Source organism: Lingula anatina, chromosome 8 (genome assembly GCF_051362555.1).
Source record: "Lingula anatina isolate TDL-2025a chromosome 8, LinAna3.0, whole genome shotgun sequence".
Taxonomy (NCBI): Eukaryota; Metazoa; Brachiopoda; class Lingulata; order Lingulida; family Lingulidae; genus Lingula; species Lingula anatina.
This window is the reverse complement of record NC_141774.1, coordinates 16,359,864-16,380,542: the sequence shown is the minus strand read 5'-3', so window position 1 is coordinate 16,380,542 and position 20,679 is coordinate 16,359,864. Positions and strand designations below refer to the sequence as shown.

General features: G+C 39.6%; 4 protein-coding genes across 11 annotated transcripts in view; 2 read left to right on the top strand and 2 right to left on the bottom strand.

Annotated features, from left to right (window-relative positions):
• Window positions 1–9,985, top strand: part of LOC106161482 (uncharacterized) — a 33,099-nt gene extending 23,114 nt beyond the window's left edge. For 7 of the 8 annotated variants that reach the window (XM_087019292.1, XM_013538443.2, XM_087019293.1 and 4 more), the window contains 3 exons: window positions 4,253–7,560; window positions 7,842–8,302; window positions 8,620–9,985. In XM_087019292.1, coding sequence (XP_086875418.1) covers window positions 4,275–7,560; window positions 7,842–8,302; window positions 8,620–8,880 — 4,008 coding nt within the window. In that variant the 5' untranslated portion in view covers window positions 4,253–4,274 and the 3' untranslated portion in view covers window positions 8,881–9,985. Of the gene's footprint in view, window positions 1–3,355; window positions 3,546–4,252; window positions 7,561–7,841; window positions 8,303–8,619 lie in introns of those variants that run through there. The other variant, XM_013538493.2, reaches the window with a different exon arrangement.
• On the bottom strand, window positions 9,768–15,057 carry LOC106161531 (acireductone dioxygenase). The gene is made up of 4 exons (XM_013538524.2): window positions 14,782–15,057; window positions 12,454–12,579; window positions 11,523–11,705; window positions 9,768–11,151 (listed from the first exon to the last, which is right to left on the bottom strand). The coding sequence occupies exons 1-4, from the start codon at window positions 14,902–14,904 to the stop codon at window positions 10,996–10,998; spliced, it is 588 nt and encodes a 195-aa protein (XP_013393978.2). The 5' UTR covers window positions 14,905–15,057; the 3' UTR covers window positions 9,768–10,995.
• A 631-nt stretch (window positions 15,058–15,688) lies between these two features.
• Window positions 15,689–18,192, top strand: LOC106152660 (uncharacterized). The gene is made up of 2 exons (XM_087019161.1): window positions 15,689–16,169; window positions 16,620–18,192. Exon 2 carries the CDS (start codon window positions 16,765–16,767, stop codon window positions 17,866–17,868), a length of 1,104 nt encoding a protein of 367 aa, XP_086875287.1. The 5' UTR covers window positions 15,689–16,169; window positions 16,620–16,764; the 3' UTR covers window positions 17,869–18,192.
• Window positions 18,193–18,537: 345 nt separating this feature from the next.
• On the bottom strand, window positions 18,538–20,404 carry LOC112041395 (palmitoyltransferase ZDHHC22-like). Its single transcript, XM_024074530.2, has one exon. The coding sequence runs from the start codon at window positions 20,235–20,237 to the stop codon at window positions 19,257–19,259; it is 981 nt and encodes a 326-aa protein (XP_023930298.2). The 5' UTR covers window positions 20,238–20,404; the 3' UTR covers window positions 18,538–19,256.
• Between the last annotated feature and the right edge of the window lie 275 nt (window positions 20,405–20,679).

Sequence of the window (20,679 nt, the reverse complement as noted above, 5' to 3'; positions counted from 1 at the left end):
GGACGGTATTTCTCTTGTTAATTTGTAGAGAGATTAATTACTCGGATCTGATTTTACATTCCTTTTTATTTGCTTCAAGAAATGTTATCCCAGAATTTCTAGTTGATGCAGTTTTGGGCGTTATGAAGTGACTGTATTTCTAACACGTGCATGCATTTTCCTGGTTCTGCCTGGTATGTCGCTTAGCTCGATATGCGGTATATATCAGTATTGCTATTTCACTTATTGATAGACAATGAATAATGAAACATTTCTACATGTGCAAGTGCTACCTTTTTTTCTAGCACAGGATATACCATTATAAAAACCCGTTATTTAATTGTTAAATCCATACGGACATAAATTGATCGGGATTCATAGCTTAACGTGTATAAAACAGCTGATCCTGAAGTAGATTCTGCTGGGCTTGCGACCAAGTGATATCACTCTGTGACGTCACGTTGAACCTTCAAACTTATTTTCGCTTTTAAGATTTTATGCACAATAGATACGTAGTGGTGGGTCATTTTAATGATCAAGCATGTTTGGAAAGGCTAATAAGATTTAAGCCAAACTTGGAGGCCATAAGTTATTATTATTTGAGAGGACACCGTCATATCATGTGACGTCATCTCCTCATCTCCCGTGCGCTGTCAATCTGTCAACTCGTCATATTACAGTGCCGTTAAGTTCAAAGGAAACGCCCACAGTTAAATGCCAAACGCGTAATTGTCAGATTATTTGGAGAACATTACACACCAGAACTGCCATATGGATCACATTACACACATTAGACAATTAAAAAGAAATCAGCGTCAGTGAGAGACACCTTTGTTGAATGAAATGGGGGGGTTCTTAATTAGATGTTACGATTTCCCGATGTTCATGAGGATGATAATGGTGAATTACATTAGCTAAATTGAGATAAAGGCAGCATTTAATTTAAATTTTATGAGGTAATGGTTGTCCTTAGTTGACACCGACAGAAGTTTCAATCCAGTGTTTTATAACCCGTTAGTACAAACATTAAGGCGAATGCGTTTGACGAGCTCCAAAACCTCAATGCACCGGTAGCAAAATTGACTACCAGCCTGACAGACAGCACTTCAGTCGTTTCTTTCTTTTTTTATTTAAAGCTGTACAAATATAAAGCACCTCTTATATCTATGTTCCTCTCTTTCAAAAACTTTAATCTTCGAAACAGCAGAAGAACTTCTTTTGATATCTCATTAAAGGGCCGTTTCCAATAAAAATTTCGTTCTACTTAGATCGATCCAACTCCGAGAGGACTCTCGCTGAATGCAATCACATAAACAGATTAACACGCCTCCTCCTAGCGTTGAATAGAATACAGAAAAGCTGGTGATTGATTATACGAGTATTTCAGAAACAAAGAGACATGTTAATTTGATTGCACTCAGCGAGAGTCCTTGGGATGTATGATCGATCAACGTAGAACGATAGTGTCATTGGGAATGAGCCCCAAGATATGAATCTAGATATTTACCCTTCACCAAACTCTACTTAAAATTAAAAATCTTTCTAATGCCTTTAACGACATTGCCTTTTATATTTATTAAGTATGCCGCAGCCAATTAACTCTATAGGTCATAGAATTGATATTCATGTAAATTTTAATTTTCTAACATTTTGCAAATCGAAACCCTTTTAGTTAGTTGGGTAATAAGGTCCTAAAGCCAGTTCACTTATCGTTTTCCTTATTTAATTGTGAGTTTCCCTTTTCTCCTGACGATCCCGTACCCATTTAGTGCAATACTGCCAGAACCACAGGTAACAACGCGTTCTTTATCCCTACGCCTTTTATCTCCCTTATCGCCAACTCCTAGGGAAAGGTACGTAGTTGTTTTATAATTTTGTCGTGACAGGAGAATTGGTGATAAAAATTAACGACCTTTCGAATAGTATTTTAATGATAATTTTTCCTCCAATGCAACTATATCTCTGAATGGACCGTCCTGAATCGAATGTGTTTTATTGGATAATCCCGGAAAGGGGGGGCTGTTGGGGGGGGGGGGGGGGGCATTTTTCGTAATGATTTCTTTATCGTAACGAAGTGCCCTGGTTGCCATGATTTAAATTTTGACTGAATGGAATTCAAAATTATGCTAGAAATCACCTGGATTCACGCGTGATTATTTTTTTTTTCGAAAATAAGCAAGGCATTATATCCAGCGAAAGTAGAGGGATCCGGTGCGGTTCCCATGACTGCCCAACCACACAGGGCAAGATAGGGGACTAATAGGGGTTAATTTGGACCCCGTTGTGGTTTTTTAACACCCATATCAACCACGACGCCTGATCACGGCCTCGCGTGAGAGGGACGCATCGTTACTCGTAGAAACAATCACTGCAGAATTGAGCCATCAATGTGAATAAGAACAGTGTTAAAACACACGTCATCCGTGTATCAAAATGGGATCAAGTCTTGCTTAATGATAGTGTGGGCCAGGTGTATTGTTTTGTGCTTTATGTTATGTGACCCTGCAGAGAGAGGGCATCCAGTGCTTGTATATGCACTATAACTACGCGTGTGTCCGTGCACTGCAGCCAATATAATATGCATAGATTTAATGGTATTGTACATTATAACTGAGGACAATGTTAAGTCTCTCTCTCTCTTTCTCTCTTTCTCTCTCTCTCTCTCTCTCCTGTGCGTGTGCGCCTGTGTATGTGCATGTACGCATATGCGCAACAAATGCACCCATGTGCACTTGCGTTAGTGCCCATAAATTCGGAAGAACTTGCTAGAGTGTTGTTCAGTAGAAAAAGTAAAAATCCGTTATGACGCCAGGATTCACGCTGTATATTTGCTGCTTCGAAAATCTGTATGAAGTCCATATCTGGCACAGTTTATAGATATAGATATTTTCAGCTGCCGAAGTCATGATACAGTTACATCGTGCTATCGACATAAAACCAGCACATCCCGTTAAATAGCCGGGCATTCCCAAAGTTTTGTTAAATGTTATCTGTTTTTGGGTGAACGACCATCTCCTATTTGAACAAAGGGAATTTAAGTGACTTGTTAGCCTTCAAAATACTTTATAGAATAGTCCTTGCATATTTGCTCGAATCAGCTATGCCCTGCCATATTTTTTTAATTTTCGGAAAAAAGCGATACAATTATAGATGAGTCACTCTTCTTCGATCAAAGTTCGATTAACCTCTCTCAAAGCAGTTCGTTATCTTCTATATATAGTTTTAAAACAAAGGGACATACAGAAAAATAAACTGGCACCTGGGAGCTTATCTGGACGCTTCCGGACTTAATCTAAGAGGAAATAATTTGCGGCATGACAAATGGTGTTGGGTATTTGCAAATTGCCTTGTCAAAACAATATCGAACCAGTTTCATTTTCCATTCCAAAACCGCCAATCGGCGCGTGCACGCTCCGAACCAATCAGAGGTCGCGGCTCTTTGACTCCAATTCCTGTTACAATTAATGGCTGTTTTCTCGTATAAAAACAAAATACATTGTGTTCTTTTCACAATGGCTTGGCTGTGACTAGGAGCCAGATTCCTCCCAGGATCAGAAGGTTAAGCGGTAGGGATCATCTCATTGTATTTTAAACGACAGATAAATGATCGTTTGGCGCACAGGGGAAAGATGGAAAGGTGGCATGCTCGGTGTCTTACTTACAGCATGAAATCTGGTGTTTTTTTTTTTTTTTTTTTTTTTTTTTTTTTTTTTTTTGGGGTTGGCTTCAACGGAGAATAATGCACAACGTTCAGTTCATTAAAGGCATTTAATGCTAGATTAATAGTAAGATCTTTAAAGGCGATGCTTTTCAATATTCTACTCATCTCTTTGACATTTAATGTGCAGCATGAAAGAAATATAAAGTAGACCGAATGAAAACGTTAAAATGAATAAACGGCGAAAAGGACCAGTGGCTTGCTTATTAATTAATTTGTTGGTTGGTTGGTTGGTTGATTGGTAACGGCTATGCAGAATGCTTGGACGTGTCAAATTATGTTATTCTTACAATATGTATCAAAAAGAAAATGAATATGCACGTTTATCTTCTTGGTTTCAATCAAAGATATACGTTTGAAACCTCACATAGTGTTTTCAAAAGCCGCAATTTCTATTTGCTGGTTTTTATTTGGACACTCAGATTTCAGCCACTGCCTTCACTCACGTGGTCTAATGTACACACTTGCAACGTATTCATAATTTCTAAAAAAAAGTGCTTATTTTAAAGAAAATTTAATTTGATTATTATAAAAGTTGTTTTTATTATATTGCAGTCACCTTCGCTGACTGGCACCAATGCCACACACGAAAGTCACAGTCATGGAGGAAGTGACGTCACCCAGTGATTCCCAAGATAAACCCAATCCGGGAGAACTCACCGACGCAACAGAGCACGCTCAACGCGAGACAACCACAGACAGAGAGCTAAATACGGAAGAATTTTCAAAAATGGCGGACAACTTCTGTAAAGAGTTAAAGTCAATATCAAAGGGACCTAAGATTCCTCTTCCAAATGGCGGATCTACCAAAACATCAACAAGCAGACGACCATCAAATCCGAGAAACATGATGAGATGCTACAGCGGCACCTCTTTACAGCAAAAGTCAAATACATCGGCGCCGTCGACAAACGCACCGAAGCGAACTCCAAGCCTCGCGGGATCTCAGACCCCTGGGCAGACGAAACAGCACAGGAAGGGGTCCACTACTAGCACTGCTTCAGTAGCTGGGCGGGCAAACTCTAAACCTCTTCCCCGTCGACAAAACAGCTCCCCGGCTGTTCTGAGGGTTGGAGCCCAAACTACCGAGTCGACGCAAAAAATGTCGCACAATTTGCATGCAAAAATAACTGGACAAAAGCAAAGTGGTGCCAAATCCACTATAGCTAATGGTCGGTCATCTCCGTCTGTTTCTGGCATGTCTACGGGGCGTCGGTTATCAACGGGATCTTCGACCACTCTGACGCAAGCTGCACGGCCTTCTACGCCAAGGCGGGGGTCCACTCCAAAAGCTACCTCTACAAAATCAACGTCACCTACACGTAAGACTGTCTCCCCTAAGTCGACGTCACCGTCTCGTGCGTCTGCCTCGCGATCTACGTCAAGTCGACCATCAAAACCTACGGCCACTGTAAGGCCCACAAGAATTCAAACTGCAGAGAACAGCAAAATAGCTGTGTCGTCGTCGTCGTCTGCGCCATCATCTGCAAAAAGCTCAACGGCGTCCGATCCCTGCTCAAATGTTAACAGCAGGTCCGCCAACACTAACTGTGATACACAAATGCCTGGCTCCCATGTTCTTCAATCTGGGGTAGCCAATAACCCCAAAATAACAGTCAGTGCAAATAGCAATGCCAATACACACGCAGAATCAAATCAGCCCGGGAAGAGTAACGCAAGTGACAATGCAACTTTTGTATGTACACCCGGACAACATATAGTAATCCCCTCCTGGGAGAGCGGGCAGTACACCATTGTCGTTGGCGCCAATGGCGATAGTTCGGTTAAACCAGCAAAAGACGCTGAAACCGCTGGTACAGTTAAGGAAAACGCCTACGGTGACGCTGCCGCGCACGCTACCTCGAGCTCTCAAATGACACGTAACATTGCTTCAATTGTCATACCCATAAAAGGAAGCTCCAGCGAGTCGTGTCCGACCGATAATACACCTGATGCTCTTATTGTACCTACCGTTCCAGTTGAAAAGAAAATGGCGGCTGTGGCTGTGAAAGCTGAGGAAATTGATACATCTGGGTCAAAGCCACCGACCAAGGCCTTAGACACGCGTCCCAGGCAACACATTATACTACCGGTCCAAGAAGGAACGCTGAAGAAAGACTCGTTCAAAATTGTTGTTGACCCCGAGAAGGGCGTGCAGAGCATATATACCTCCAATGGGAAAAATCTGGCTGTTAGTGAGAATGTGAACTTTCATAAGAACCCGGAAGGCGGGTTTACGTTGACTCTTCCTACGGCAATGCACAATGCGGTAGAGCAGTCTGAGAAATGCTCTCCCGGCGCTGAAAATACTTTTAACAATAACCTCGATGAAATAGACTTAACAAAGTCAATGCACAGTAAGGAAATGCAGGGAAAGTCACTTTCGTCCCCCGTCGTAGAAAACCTTGAATCTACAAATGGTGAGACATCTGAGAAACTCGGTTCAAAGGAAACGACCCTCGCATTAGATCATTCAGAGGAGACAACATTAGACGATAACGATGCAGTAGTGGAGGAAATCGAAAGCGAAAGTGAAATGGACCAGAGAATAAGCCTTCTTAGTAGTTCTATCTCAGGGATCATAGCAAAAGCTACGGATGATACTTGTTTGTATGATTTAGGACGGGTCGAAGGGTCGGCGGAATTCACTTGTTCCTCTCATGAAACAATCACTGCTTCTCAATTTGTGAGTCGTGACGTCGCGTCCTTTGAGGACGATTCTAAAGTGTCAGAGATTAAGAGTACTCATTTGAGTACTCATTTGAGTGACTCCTCTTTATTTTCTGGTTCCTTAAAACGTGAAACTGAAAGTATTCGTCACGAAAATCGATCCTCAATAGAAGTCAACACCTCACATAAAAATACTCAACAATATAAAGTAACTTACGTGGGCGCTAGCACTGACAATAAATCTGAAAGCAAACTGATAAACAGCAGCAATGACTTCACCGTGAAAATAGACGGCATCATAAACAAAACGGCACATTTGCCCCCGGTAAAAGAAAGTAAAACTGAGGCGCCTGAAGGTGATGACTTGGACACAACAGACCCATTACTACGGGTTAAACAAATCTTGTTGGAGAGTGGACGGTTGAATCCCCCCAAGCCGGCCCCTCACTTATCGTTCCTCTCCGTACCAGACCCCGATGAGTTCATCGGCTTCAATCTCTCGGTACGTTCCAGAAGCAACAGCAGAGGATCTGCGTGTAGTGAGTACGAACCGGTCACCTCCTTCAACATCACAGAAGAGGCGTTCGACGCTGCGTCTCTTGAACTGGATTGCAACTCCGAGAGCGGGTCCGTTAGTAACCTGTCCGAGACCGACAGTGTCAACAGCAGCAGCGCCCTCTATCAAAGCGGGGAGTGCGTGGGTGGTAACAATAAGAACCTGAGACGCAATAAGAACTTCAGCGGCTTAACTATAGACGTCCCTGACATCTGGAGCTCGGACGATGAAGAGCCGAAGCGGAGTCGGTTCGACGATGATTTCAATTCGGATGAGGACAACGAGGATAATAATGAGGATGAGATTGAGGAAAACAGGATGCCGAGCCCGCTGATGTCGCCCGGATTCGCCCCAAGTGAATTTTGGACCAAGGCTATTACGGACTTTGAGATGAAGCACGGGAATTTAGATCAGTACACCTCCATGAGTTCTCTGACGAGTACTCACTCTCGCAGATCCTCGATTGGGAATCTGGAGCAGTATTCATCAATGACGTCACTGTGCAGTAGCACTCCACGACGTTCAGCTTCCAAGACGATCCGATCCAAGCTTCGGTCGGGAAGTTTGAGAAGTTCCACGGAATCCCTTCACAGTGCGAGTTCCTGCGAATCTTTAAACGGCAGTAATCACAGTTTAGGTAAATTGCAGCCTTCTGAAATATATTGACTCGTATTTTTTTGCATATCTTTTTTCTTCAAAAACGAAACCTCTGTTGTAAATTAAACAATGGGTTAAAATTGTCAAATTTTCCTAAACCGTAATATTTTATATATCGATATCATTAAAAAATAGAACATCTTGGACAACACATTTTCTCTGCGTTTTTTTCTACAATGGCCGATTTTTTTTCTAAATTAACAGCCACTCATTTGATTTCCTCACAAAAGCATCAAATAGATAATATCACCTCTTTTACAGATGTCAATGAGAACTTTGAGCGGTCTCGACTTGGCAGCTTTACCAGGTCTGTCGTCCATTCCATCCCGAAATTGGTCGTAGAACCTCCAGAGGCCGAGTCTGACGACGAAAGCGACAAGAGCCTCGGCAACTCTGAAATTGCTAGTAACAGTAGTAGAAACGGTTCCAATTTACCAGGGGCAAGAATATCGCCAATATCCTTAGAAAATTATAACCTGAACCGCTACGACAAGGACGCGGACAACGACCTTGACAGGTTAAAGATGATGACAACCAGAATGAGACTGCAGACCAGGCGGCCCAGCTATCAGGAGTGGCGAGAGGAGTACATCGAGAAGCCTCTCCTCGTGCACCTGCGCCAGCGCAAGGATTCCTCCTCGTTACAGGACGAAGGGATCACGGATGAGAAGGACCGCAGAGAAGAGATTGATAAGGCTATTGAGTGGCTGAGGAAAGAGCTGGTGAGTTTTAAGTACTAAAACATAGATATTACAGTCTGTAGTGTGTTGACACCAAATAATTTGTATAAATGTGTATTTATTTATTCTATTATTCTATTAAATTATTCTATTATTATTCTATTAAATTATTTTATTTTCTTAACACTGTTTATAACTTTTACGGCAATTTTACTGGCATGTCATTTTTAAAAGCATGCATCCTGTTGTTGTGCTAATTAAATCTTTTCTATCCTCAAAAAATATTGTCTAACTACCCTGTCACCTGTACGATGCGCTTTAACTTACCACTGATTTCCGAACATGTTTCTTTACTTCAGATGGACATGAAAAATCTCGACCAAGAGCTGGCCCGCAAGCTGATCACCATACAACACGATATACGTCATCTCAAGCTGGCCAAGAGCTGTGACGAGCACCAAGAACTCCTTGATGACGTCAGAGAGGAGCTGGAAGACCGCGACCAAGATAGAACCTCTCCGCTGTACGAGTTTCCACTTCTCAGAATAAACGACACCCCTCTAGGTCAAGTGGGTGTTACTAGAATGAACCTTAGTAGGCGACGATTTTCATGTTGCTGAGGACAGTGAATAAATTGTTGATGGCGTACATAAGTTAGGAGATATGATGACGTCATATGTTCTGTTTCCGGTCTCCATTATGATCTGGACACGTTGTAAAATAGTACTTGTGATATATTTGAAGAGAAACGCGGAATGCTGATCACTACGAAAAGTACGCATCCCTTGAACTTCCATTTAGATTATAAAATGTGCTGGACACATATCGTAAGAATTTCTGGATTCATGTTTCAAAAATTTCTTTTCAAACTAGTTTCCTTGAGACATCTAGAATGTAAACCACTCTTTTTAAATCAAACTACGAGGTTGATTTAATTTGACTTGTTTCTGTTTTCCTTCTTTATAATAGTTAATTGATACATATGAGTATAGAAATATGAAAGGTAATTAATGGTAGCAAAGTGTCTTAAAAGTTGATCCATAAAACAGTGAGAGTCGTAATGATGGCTCAAACAGTTAGTTGTGATAGTGACTCGCGAGGTAGTCGTACATGTAGTAGTGACTCACACAAAAGCAATGGTAATGTCTCACAAAGCAGTCGTAATAATTTTCCCTGGAGAACTGCAACAAAGACAAGTCATTATAGTGACTCGCGTAGTATACGTAGTCATGATAATTCCTGACAGTCTCACGGTAGTCGTAAAAAGGACTCTTGCAGTAGTTGTGATAGTCACTCATAACATAGTTGTGATAGTAACAGGCACAGTAACCATGGTAGTGACTCACTTAGAGACCAGTCAAATGTGATAAAGACGTACCTGAAATACAGGACATACTAGGATGTCGCTTTTTTGAATGGGCGACCGAAAACGTACGTCAAATTGATGGTTTTGAAAAGTAACGATGATAATACAAATTAATATATATACACATATTAATGTTATAGACAGATTTATATTTGTTTTATTAATAGAGCCTGGGGCAACGTGCTATACAATTCCTATAATGTTATTTTAACTATTTTAATTGATATTATAACCAGGTGCATGTTTTGTATTCTTGTCTTCATATCTGAAACACTAGTATATACTTGTGATATATGGAATAACTAGAAATTCAGTAAGTTGATAAAACGTAGCGAATGTCAATAAATGTGTCAATAATATTTCTTTGTTAGGTTGTTAAATCTGACCACTTATTTTAAGAAGAAAAGGATCTGTAGACTTAATTTTTTGACAGAGATAGTTCAAGTATTTGCCATCTTCTTTGTTTTGAAACGTATGGGTCCTCGTGGCGACTAAAAAAATGAAGATTTAAAGAGCATTTTCTCTAAATAAGAGCATAATCCTATAATTCGAAATATGGTCAAATATTACCCTAAGGTTTACCTTAGTTTTTTGGGTGACGGCAAGCGAGGCCATATTATTCCACTGTTCAATTTCATAGGTATAATTCACATACTTTCGTAAAAAATATGACTTGTCCATGTGAATGAAAAATGCCACACATCACATTTGCTTTCGTGGTTCACAGTTTGTGAATGTTCTATTTGGGTAGAAACAATGGGAGTCCTCCATGTCCGAGTCTCATTCCTTCGATTCAGCCATGGTTTTTCGCAGCACAAAAATAAATTCAGAGCTGAACGTGCTATACTGTAAGCAACAATATGTGTGTTTTTTTTTTTTTAATCTAAATCCAATATGGCACATTTCAATATTTCCACAGAAGGTCTGGCCATGAAAACATAGCTACCATTGCGTCCTTTCAAGTTATGTGTGCTCTTGAAAAAATTCCCGTCGTAAAAATCTGGTGCATAATAAATAAATTAATTAATTTTGAAATCAATGAATCAATTAAAACCATTTTGACCCAGACTTTTTCGAGACCACATTAGATTACTCTCCCCCTTTCCACTGTAACTTGGATAAGCGAACTTGGACGTGGTAATCGGCAATGGTGTTCTATATTCCACGCTTTACATAAAGCAAATTAGCATGAAATATTACAAAGCTTCTGTTTTGAAGCTAGTTAAGTTGTTCAACGGTACGGCACGGCACCATTTCTCAGAGCCAAAAAAATAAATCCCACACATCAAGAACGTCACTTATTAAAAATAAATAAGTAAAATGAATGAAATAAAAAAATAAAAATAGGAATAAAAGATTTTTGTAAATCTTAGAGAAAGTTGCACCACCTGAACTTCTTCTCTTCCTCCTTGGGTTTTTCCATTGATTTAAGATACGCCACGCGGGCAGGATGATCATCTGCGGGACGGTTGTATGGCGTCCAGCGCGTGATCTCTGTGAAAAAGCGCTCCAGTTTGACAAAACGCTGAAATGACAAAGAATTAGAAGACCTAGAGTTGTTGTTATTACAGGTGTGAATATCCTTAAATTAGAAAGAATCAATCAATGAATAACTGAAATAAATAAATAAATAAATGAATGAATTAGGAAGGTCGGCGGCAAAAGGGAAAAACAAGCCCCCCTTCTATGCACAGCCCTAAAACATACGGAATCGGATAGCACAAAATCTGCTGGTCAAATTAAGCCATGATGTGAAAATTGTAATCATGGAAACGGACCAAATCCAAAATGACCACTATGATTGCTACATTTTTCCATGGTTATGTACAGTCTTGGGACCCGCTTATGAAGCCCTGGAATAAAATATAAATTAGATGAGAGAGAGAGCGGAATCACCTTTTCCTGTTCTACTGTGAATCTGTGGTACAATCCTGCTGGCAAAATAATCAGGTCGCCCTTGGAAATTTCGATGCGGATCCACTTGTCCTCCAGATCTCTGACATCAAAATAGGCAACGCCGTCCACAGCCAAGCGGATCTCCTCGTCGGGATGCAGGTGCTCGGTGTAGAGCATTTTGCTCTGAAATCAAGAAAACGACACTGTTAGAAAACTCCCAGACAGCAGGGATCTTCAACAAGAAAGATCAGTTATCATAATTGATTAGTTTTGATGGATCATCATCATTAAATAGTAATCTATTTTAAGGAGTCATTTCCAATGAAAATATCGTTCTTCGTAGACCGATCCAACTCTGCGGGGAGTGCAGTCAGATTAGCAGATGAATACGCCTCCTCTTGTTTCTAACGTACTCGTATAATCATCAGCTTTTCTGTATTATGTTCATTGTAAGGAAGAGGCGGGTTAATGTGTTAATCTGATTACATTCAGCGAGAATCCCCGCGGATTTAGATTGAGCTATATAGCCCAGTGGTGTCTATGGGAATGAAGCCTATGTCCGACCCAACCTTAGAAAAACCTTTTTATAACTTTTTCTGACAAATCTCAACTAGCAAACCAACAAACACACAACCTCCTTGGTGGACTTAATTAAATCAAATGTGTCTGCTCTAGCGCATTGCGCTCTGATATTATGAAAAAAAATGTCCTGAATATTAAGTTTCAGAGATTAGCAGAAAACACATACGACAGTCGGTGTGCCTCTGCTAGGAACCTCATCTACGTTTACCAGCTGAAAATTTGGGTATGCTGACATAAGAGGCGATTTTTTATTATTTCTGAAACTCAGGGTACTACTTCCTATAGCCTCCGAACCTAAGGGCCCTACTGGGGCTTCCCCTGACCTCTAAACCTAAGGGTGAAGGCTTACCACGTCCACGTAATCCGGCATGAGCTCTCTGCTGATGGCAATGCTGTCTCCGTGTTTGTATCCCCGCTCTTCCTTCAGCTTGGGTACCAGTCCTCCCTCCTCCATGTCGTCACCGTCCACGTCCACCTGAACACGTGATACGGGATATTTATATATGAAGTGAGATACATAATACTGGTGATAAGAAGAAGAAGAAGAAGAAAAAGAATAGGAAGAAGAAGGAGGGAGAATAACTTGAAGAGGCAGAAGAAAAAAATGACGAGAGAGAGAGAGAGAGAGAGAGAGAGAGAGAAGAAAATAATTTGAGGGAAGAAAAATAAAAGAGAGAAAATAAATTGACATTCTAAGATCTTTGATCATATATGAAGATGATCTGTTTGCATATATGCGCAACACCCCCTCCTGTAGGTATATCTATTAGTCGGTTATTCATGCATTCTTTTATTTTCATTTATATTTTCCAACTATCCATCTATCTTTTAATGCTTCGGTTTATTCTTTATCTGATTACGGTTATTAATATATTATTTTATTTTTTTATCTATCTATTTATTCATTTATTTATTTATTTTTTGTTGGTCTGTCTGTTTATATCTACATATTTATCAAAAATTTATCATATTTTTATATCATCTTAATGACTAATTATTTTTTACTTATCTATAGATTTGTCTCACACAGTATCTCGTTCCTGTATACAAGTATATCACTATGTACAACAAACCCGCCCATCAGATGGAGTGAATGAGTCACCTAACACAACCCTGAATAACAACATAACCTGGATATAATACGACTAGTTTTGGTTATGGAAAGATATTTTCCACTCTCGACATTCACAGAGACTCTTTTAGTTCATTCTGTGCACATTTGCATTTCAGATCAAGAAAAAATAATAAAACAAAAACAATTAAAATTTATATTTAAAAAAAACTCCATCACCAAGTTGACCTTTGGTAGAAATTAAATTTGGAAATGCTGAAATACGAAGAACATGATATTCAAGGCATAATAGGATGTCTTCACTGGTATATCTTATTGAACCAGGTCCAAGATGAAGAAAAATGCAAAAGGGATCAAGATATGACGTTTATTAAAACATACAGGAACAGTGTCAACAACGTCGACGTGAACACGTGCACGGTATGCGTAATCCAAGATCACATTTCATTTCGACCCTAATGAAATGCACATTTGCTTTTTTTTTTTTTTTTTTAATCCAGACTGTTTTTTGAAAAGATCCTGGTACAGCTAAATCCTCATCAACTTCTCGCATTATGAACAAGTACCTCTTTATCTTAAGTTCTTTCAATTCATAAATGCGTTTAATGAAAGCCTCTATGCAAAGCACGGTAGTGAATAAACAACATACTAAAAATACCCCTGTTTGACATCTTTTACTCCGTGATATGCTTAATCCAAGATTCAGAATGTAACTAGTTCTGGCAGGGAAATTTGTATCCGCATGCATCCCTGGGTGAGGTAATAACCATAAAAAAAACAACTTCACGCATGAAAAGCACATCATCATCTTAGGCCTTTCCGATGTAAAAATATCGGTGAATTTAGGTCACACGGAAATATGAATAAAAACATGTGAAGCAGACGTTATCTTGATGCTGTTTTTGTACAGTACAAGGGACGTGCTTATTACGCACTTAGTATAAATCCTTAAAATATAAGTATTATTCTAATTAAGCGAAGTGGCGTTGATTGCAATTGTCATTCAACTGAAATTCAGTTAAATCTATGAAAACAGAACAAATATGCAATTCAAAGGTATGAGGTCGTGAACGAGCACGGACAGCAAGGTTATAGACGTTACAGGGGCGAAGAGAGGCACTAGGTTAAATGATCGTTTGTCTTCGCCTTGTTATGCTCTTCTTAACACTTAGAAACCAGGAAAAAACAGAAAATTCAGAAAAACAGGGCCTAGACGAAATGAGGCATGTAAACACGCTAGACGCAATCTCTTGTCCCCATATCCAGGCTAATCTTGAATTTAATTTTTAAAAAACAGGTGTTTGGTGTCCAGTTAACTGTGCAACTGAGGGTAAAATGAGAAGACATGAAGCATAATTAATCCTATATATACTAGATACTGAATTGTTAATTAGTGAAAATAAGGCAAAATACTTTCCGAGATAAGTGGGCATTCAACTCTTATTACCCGCATGCCTCTGTAGTTCCCAATAACAACATATATCAGTATAAATACAATGATAACAGAATTAATTTTCCAGCAAACTCTAGGTTTGAAAGTCTGGGGGGTAGTGAGCCAAGAAGACGTGCAGCAGAATGAATTCAGTGTGCGCCATAGCGTCTCACCTTCCAGTAAAGTACGCCAATCTTCTTCAGACCTTCTAAATCCACAAACTGGGGCGGATCGGTCATGTGCGGGAGCTTCTTGTTCCCTTCTTCATCGTTATCGAAGTACCAGGCTCGAACCATGATCTGTGTTCCTTCAACCGCTACTGTGACCGTCAAACTGTGGTGACCTAGTATGAGTAACGAAGGAGTATTACGCCACGTGAAAAAAATGTACGCTGATGTTCTGCGTGTAACAGTGTATAATTTGCACTCTGTTGTGTCGACCTTGGCCTACATGCGGGCTCCATTAATATAAATCACTTTGAAGTTTCACGTTCTCCTAACAGTGAAGCAAACCAGTTTCCATGGATGTAGTTTAATTTTTGGACAGTATATGACAAAATTACAAAAAAAAAAAAAAAAAAAAATAAAATAAAAAAAAAAAAATGGTGGATGAGCACCAAAAAGTAATCGGATAAATAAATAAATAAATAAATAAATAAATAATAGGAGGGAAAGAAAGAAAGTACGGAAAGAAATAAAGGAAGAAGCCTCACATGTACACGCAAATAACGATCAACGCGAGCGCACAAATATGCAAGGATCGGTGAAGTGAAGGGTGGAGTGAAAGAACATGCAGTAAATTGAGTAGGAGAATGATTGCCGTTGATTTTGCTCCATGTGTTTTATAATTAAGTCTTTAATGCCACCGATTGCAAGATAAAAATAAGAATTTTAAGGTATTCTGGAATGTTCTACCGTATTCAAGAAGGCTTTTGAAAGTTCTTTTGATAATCACAACAGAAGAAAAAAAAACAAGACATGAACATGATTGTGCTAGGTGAGAAATCTGGTTTATTGTTGCCAAGGCACTAATTGAACTGGGCATGCGTAGTTCCGTATTTCGATGTTTGAAGATGGCGGCGGCCTTAGCCAGCAACAGGAGGTGGAAACGCGCTACTTATATGATTATGACGAGTCTAACCGTCAGTACCGGATATTGGTTTGTGACCTTGAGGGGCAATAAGGCTTGGTCTTTGCGGCACGCATGAACAGTAGTCGATTTACCACACCTGGGTCTTTTGTTTTTGACAACTGTTCACTGGTCATCGAGGTGCCTGTTCAAGACTACAGACTGATATCTACTAGTACTACCAGTGGCTTCATTGGTAACGTTCCCACAATACATGGTTTTCTGTCTGTGCGTACATACCCTGAATTTGGTTAGCCTCACTGACGAGAACAATGGACGTTTCTTACCCCTCTCTAGGATTACCCCTGCCAGCAAGCATATCAGATGCCTGGGAACATCATATGATTAACTACAGCAATCGATATAAGAGGATTTCCTTGTGTTCGACTTCAAGACAGAACAATAGTTCCAGGATGCCAAAAAGCGCTGAAAGGTATGTCTGTGGATACATTAACCCGTAAAATGTTAAACAATGACGTGAAACTGAAAGAATGTAGCCTACTGCATGTAAATTAGTTAGTAGCCTACGCTGTGGACCTAAGTTTGGTGCTTCGGAATGGCTTAATATTAAATTTAGATATCAGTTTATCGAAGATCCACTCTGGGCTCAAAAGCACTTTATTGGTTTGGCGTATTTGTTTCATTGTGTAAAGTTGGCTAACTGTTTTTACCCAAGGCGCACCGTGAATATGATCTTATCCTTTATTAAATACATTTTCATTCGATTAAGCTTTCATACTTTTCATTATAACAAGAACTGGTGGTGAAATCGGGTCGAATAATCTTATATTTAGCTACAGTTACTATTAAGAAAATAACACGGCTGTCATACTAAATATACATCTATGTAGGCCTATTTTCTCATGTTTTCTATTTATTTCAGAAACAGTGATGAGATAAAAACAGTTCTTGACCTCCATAGCCCTATCTTCTGACCTTTATTGGGTGAGCTTGGTCTGCAGCACATTTTGACCTACATTCAGTTGACCTTGACACCTGAAAGACCTCTACCTCAGTATCCCGACAACATGCCGCCACATAGGATGACAGTTGAGCAGTATGGAGAACCAGAGGATGGAGATGAACAAGATACCCTCATGGGGAAATTTCGCGCTCATTATCATGGGAAAGGACTTAAACGAGAGACCCTTATCTGTACTGACCGTATTTCATCGGGAATATTTATGTACACTCTCTTCACTGGATATTATGTTGGTATGATAGATGTCATACCAGAAATATACGAAAAAGATTATCCACATTATGTCTACCCGTTAAGGGTTGCATTGACGTTTTGCTTTATACAGGTGATCGCTAATTGGCTGTGTGTAAGATGTTACGAAACTGGATATTTTGTGACGAGAGACAGACCCAATTTAAGAAAAACTTTGTGGGACGAAGTAGCTATTGCTGACATGGCTGTGTTGGACAATGAACATGGAAGTCACAGGCGGGAAGGTGTCTCAGGCATTCGTACCGAACAAGAGTTTGCGTCAAAAGAAGAAATGAATCTGGCATGGAAACGTTGTTTAATTTGCCAGCACGATGCACCTCCGCGCTCTCACCACTGCCGTGACTGTCGCAAGTGCATACTGAAGCATGACCACCACTGTTATTTCGTTGGACGCTGCATAGGATTTTACAATCAGCGTTATTTCGTCGTGTTATCATTTTACACTGGCGTAGGCAGTTTGGCTTCTTTTCTGCATGTGCTCTACTATTTACATTCTGTTCTCCCTGATGACATGCACTGGTACGATTATGCATTCCCGTATACATTTTACACGTGGTTTGAAGGAAAAATCACGTTTCACAATCTCCTGCTTATTTCATACTGCTACATTTTATGGTGGAGTGGAATTCTGGGATTGGGGTTCTTCCTTTGGGAGATGATTTTGGTACTGACTGGAAAAACTACATTTGAGGTGCGACAAAACTTGCACGTAGTATGCTTGAGCAGCATGCGGGAGAAACTGAGATCAGTTTTTGGGGAATTTTGGTTTTTTAACTTCATCCTCCCCCTTCAGTTGTTGTACAGACAGAGTGGGGATGGAACAGAGTGGAAGGATCTCAAAATATTTAATCCTAGGGGACAACCTCTCAAAGTGGTATTTGCTAATAAGGACCATTGAGACTGTGTATTTATGAATGAGGTAAAAATATGACAGCATGAAATAGAGCAGATGATCAAAATGTCTTGCAATCAAAAATTGAAGCACCTTTAACCTGTGTGCACAGGAGGGGGGGGGGGGATAGGCCCTTTTCACTTTGAGTTGAACTGTTCTCTGTACTGCTCCAGTTTCAGAGATTGGCAAATTAATGGTCTTTGTATAAAGTCCCCCTTTCCGCCTCCCAGGAGTGATTCAAAGAAGGAAAATTTTGAGATTCAGTTTCCATTTTCATTTTCAGGCTAATTACAGCCATGAATGGTATCGTTTTTTTTTTTTTTTTTTTTTTCATCAAATTTTCGAACAATCTTGAATTTTAGTTAGAATGAAAGCTGTACAGGTTTAGATATCAGCTGTCTTTTTCTCAGGGTATTCTTTTTAATTAAGATCTTTTGCATTATATGTTGCTGCAGATAAAACGTGCATGTTAATAACACTGAAGACATATTTTTTTGATACTTTTTATGTTTTGTTTAGGTCATTTATTTTATTATTATTATAAATAATTTTTTTTTTTTTTTTGAAATAGCCTTTTTAGATTTTTTTGTACTTAGACTGAGACAATCATTGTCTTCCATAATCTTCCTCTAATTGATATACTTGTTTCAAAACCATGAAATTAAGACCTTTGTATTGTTCATTATTTAATAAATGAAAGTTTATTTGAAAAATAAAATGGAAATATGCCTTGTACTGCACTAGAAGAAATACAAATAAACATATCCCAAAAGTGGACTAGTCCAATAAAATTAATTTATATGCTGACCACGTACAATTTCAGTCATATGTTAAGATCAGCTGGCAAAGCTTCATACATATAATGTAGTATAGTATTTTGCTCAAGCCTTTTCAAGAGGCTGCTCTTGCTGGCACAAATCCTAATTGATCATACAAAGACTGCAGAGCACACGGCTTTTGAGCAGGCTAACTATCTCCACAGCAACAGCTTAATTGTTTATTGACAGAAGAGATGAATGCATTGTGACTGGTGGTGACCTCCTGTGTCAATAATGACCCAAAATGAAATATTCAAATCATGTTAACACCAACATACCAAGAATTTTAGAGATTTCTGAAATAAGAAATGGGGAGGGGGGGGAGATAAAGTTTGTGGAGAGGCCTTATTGTTTCAGTAATCTCTCAAACTCAAACACCTAAATCTTGGTGCCTTTTTTTTTTCATGATAACCTGTATCAATGTCAATGCACATGTAAATATGTATCACATATAAAAAGTATAAAAATTGAAAAGTAAAAACAGTAATAAGTTTGAAAGCCTATAAAGCTGTTGACTGAGAATTAAAAAATTAATTCAGTGATGAAAGGATAAAGAAAGCAATACTAATAACTTCATCATACTTTCTTCCCGTTCACAGTTTCCCATTCTAGTCCATTTCCTTTTGGTTTCACACAGTAAACTACGGGAAATATGAAATAAAAAGGAACCAAACAAATAGGTCCGAACACAGATTCTATATTGTGTTTTAAGCCTCTTCTGTAAGTTATTATTCCTTTTCCAAACTCGTGAGTCGTTTGTCCTCTTATAATAAGAAGAATTTGCATCGTCAAGTAATATGCGGCAGTGAGACCCGCGGAAAACGAGAAAAATCCTATCACACAGATGAGCAAAACTTTGATGGTCGCAATTCCGAAAACGAAGTCGTACAGCATCACAGGGGGAAGAAAATAATACCATTCAGACGAAAACATAGCTCTGTAAGTCCCGGAAAGGTACTTGTTACTTAGCCATAAACTGTACAAGCATCCCACGAGGATGTAAGTCAATGCAACAACAAAGTAGCGCTGGTTGTTGAACGAAATGCAGACCCCAGCGAAAAAGCAGTGGTGATCTCGACGTAAAATACACGCAAAACACAGGGGGCAATGATGCGCCCTTGTTGGTATACGATCTTTACAGCGGTCGCAGTATTTCCACCATTCCTTCGGGGCAACTGTCGGCAAAGCGTCTGGCTTGTACTTAGACAACTGGAAGACGACTAACAGGTAATTCAAAGTCAGGTTTATGAAAATGTAGTAAAACACCCATCGTCTTGTGGTTAATGCATCTGGGTCATCAGCATACACGTAAGGTAGGGTCGTCGTGTCCGCTAAATAGAGTACAATTATGCTGAGAGATCCGTAGAAAAATCTACCAGCCGCGTTGAGGGCTTCAAAGCGCTGTCGGGCCGACTCCTCGCTCAGGGAGTCAGTTTCAAAATGGGCCTCCATGGGGCTGCGCCCCGATTGTGCCGCTTTCCAAGCATCCTTCATTGCTTCTGAGAACGATTTTTCAGGTCTTGTGAAGAAACCCATCTCGTTCTTCAATGTCGACATGTTTCTGCTTTTACTTAAGTCAGTTTCAGTTAATCTCCTCGGATAAAGTTTAATACTGTTATCGCCCACTTGCCGGCTGTGTAAAATGGCATGCTCAACACACCGGATGTAAACAATGTCGGTGCATGCGCTCTACATAGTTCTCAGCTAACACATTTCACGAACACTTCACAACCCGAAGAGAGAGGTACTATGTTCACCCATATAAACAATGCATTCAACATTATTGAAGCTAGGTATCCTTTAAAAAAAAATCTCCCCGGGACCTGTTAACATTATTTTGGTTACAACACACGGCTTGCTGATATGATTTATTTTTTTTTACAAACTTGGGAGATAAAAATCCATAAATGTTTCAAGGAATGGTGTCATATGAGAAGAGACCGTTTTCTCATTTTCACTCCTTAAACATTTACACTATAGAAGATGTGGCAGTAAAAAG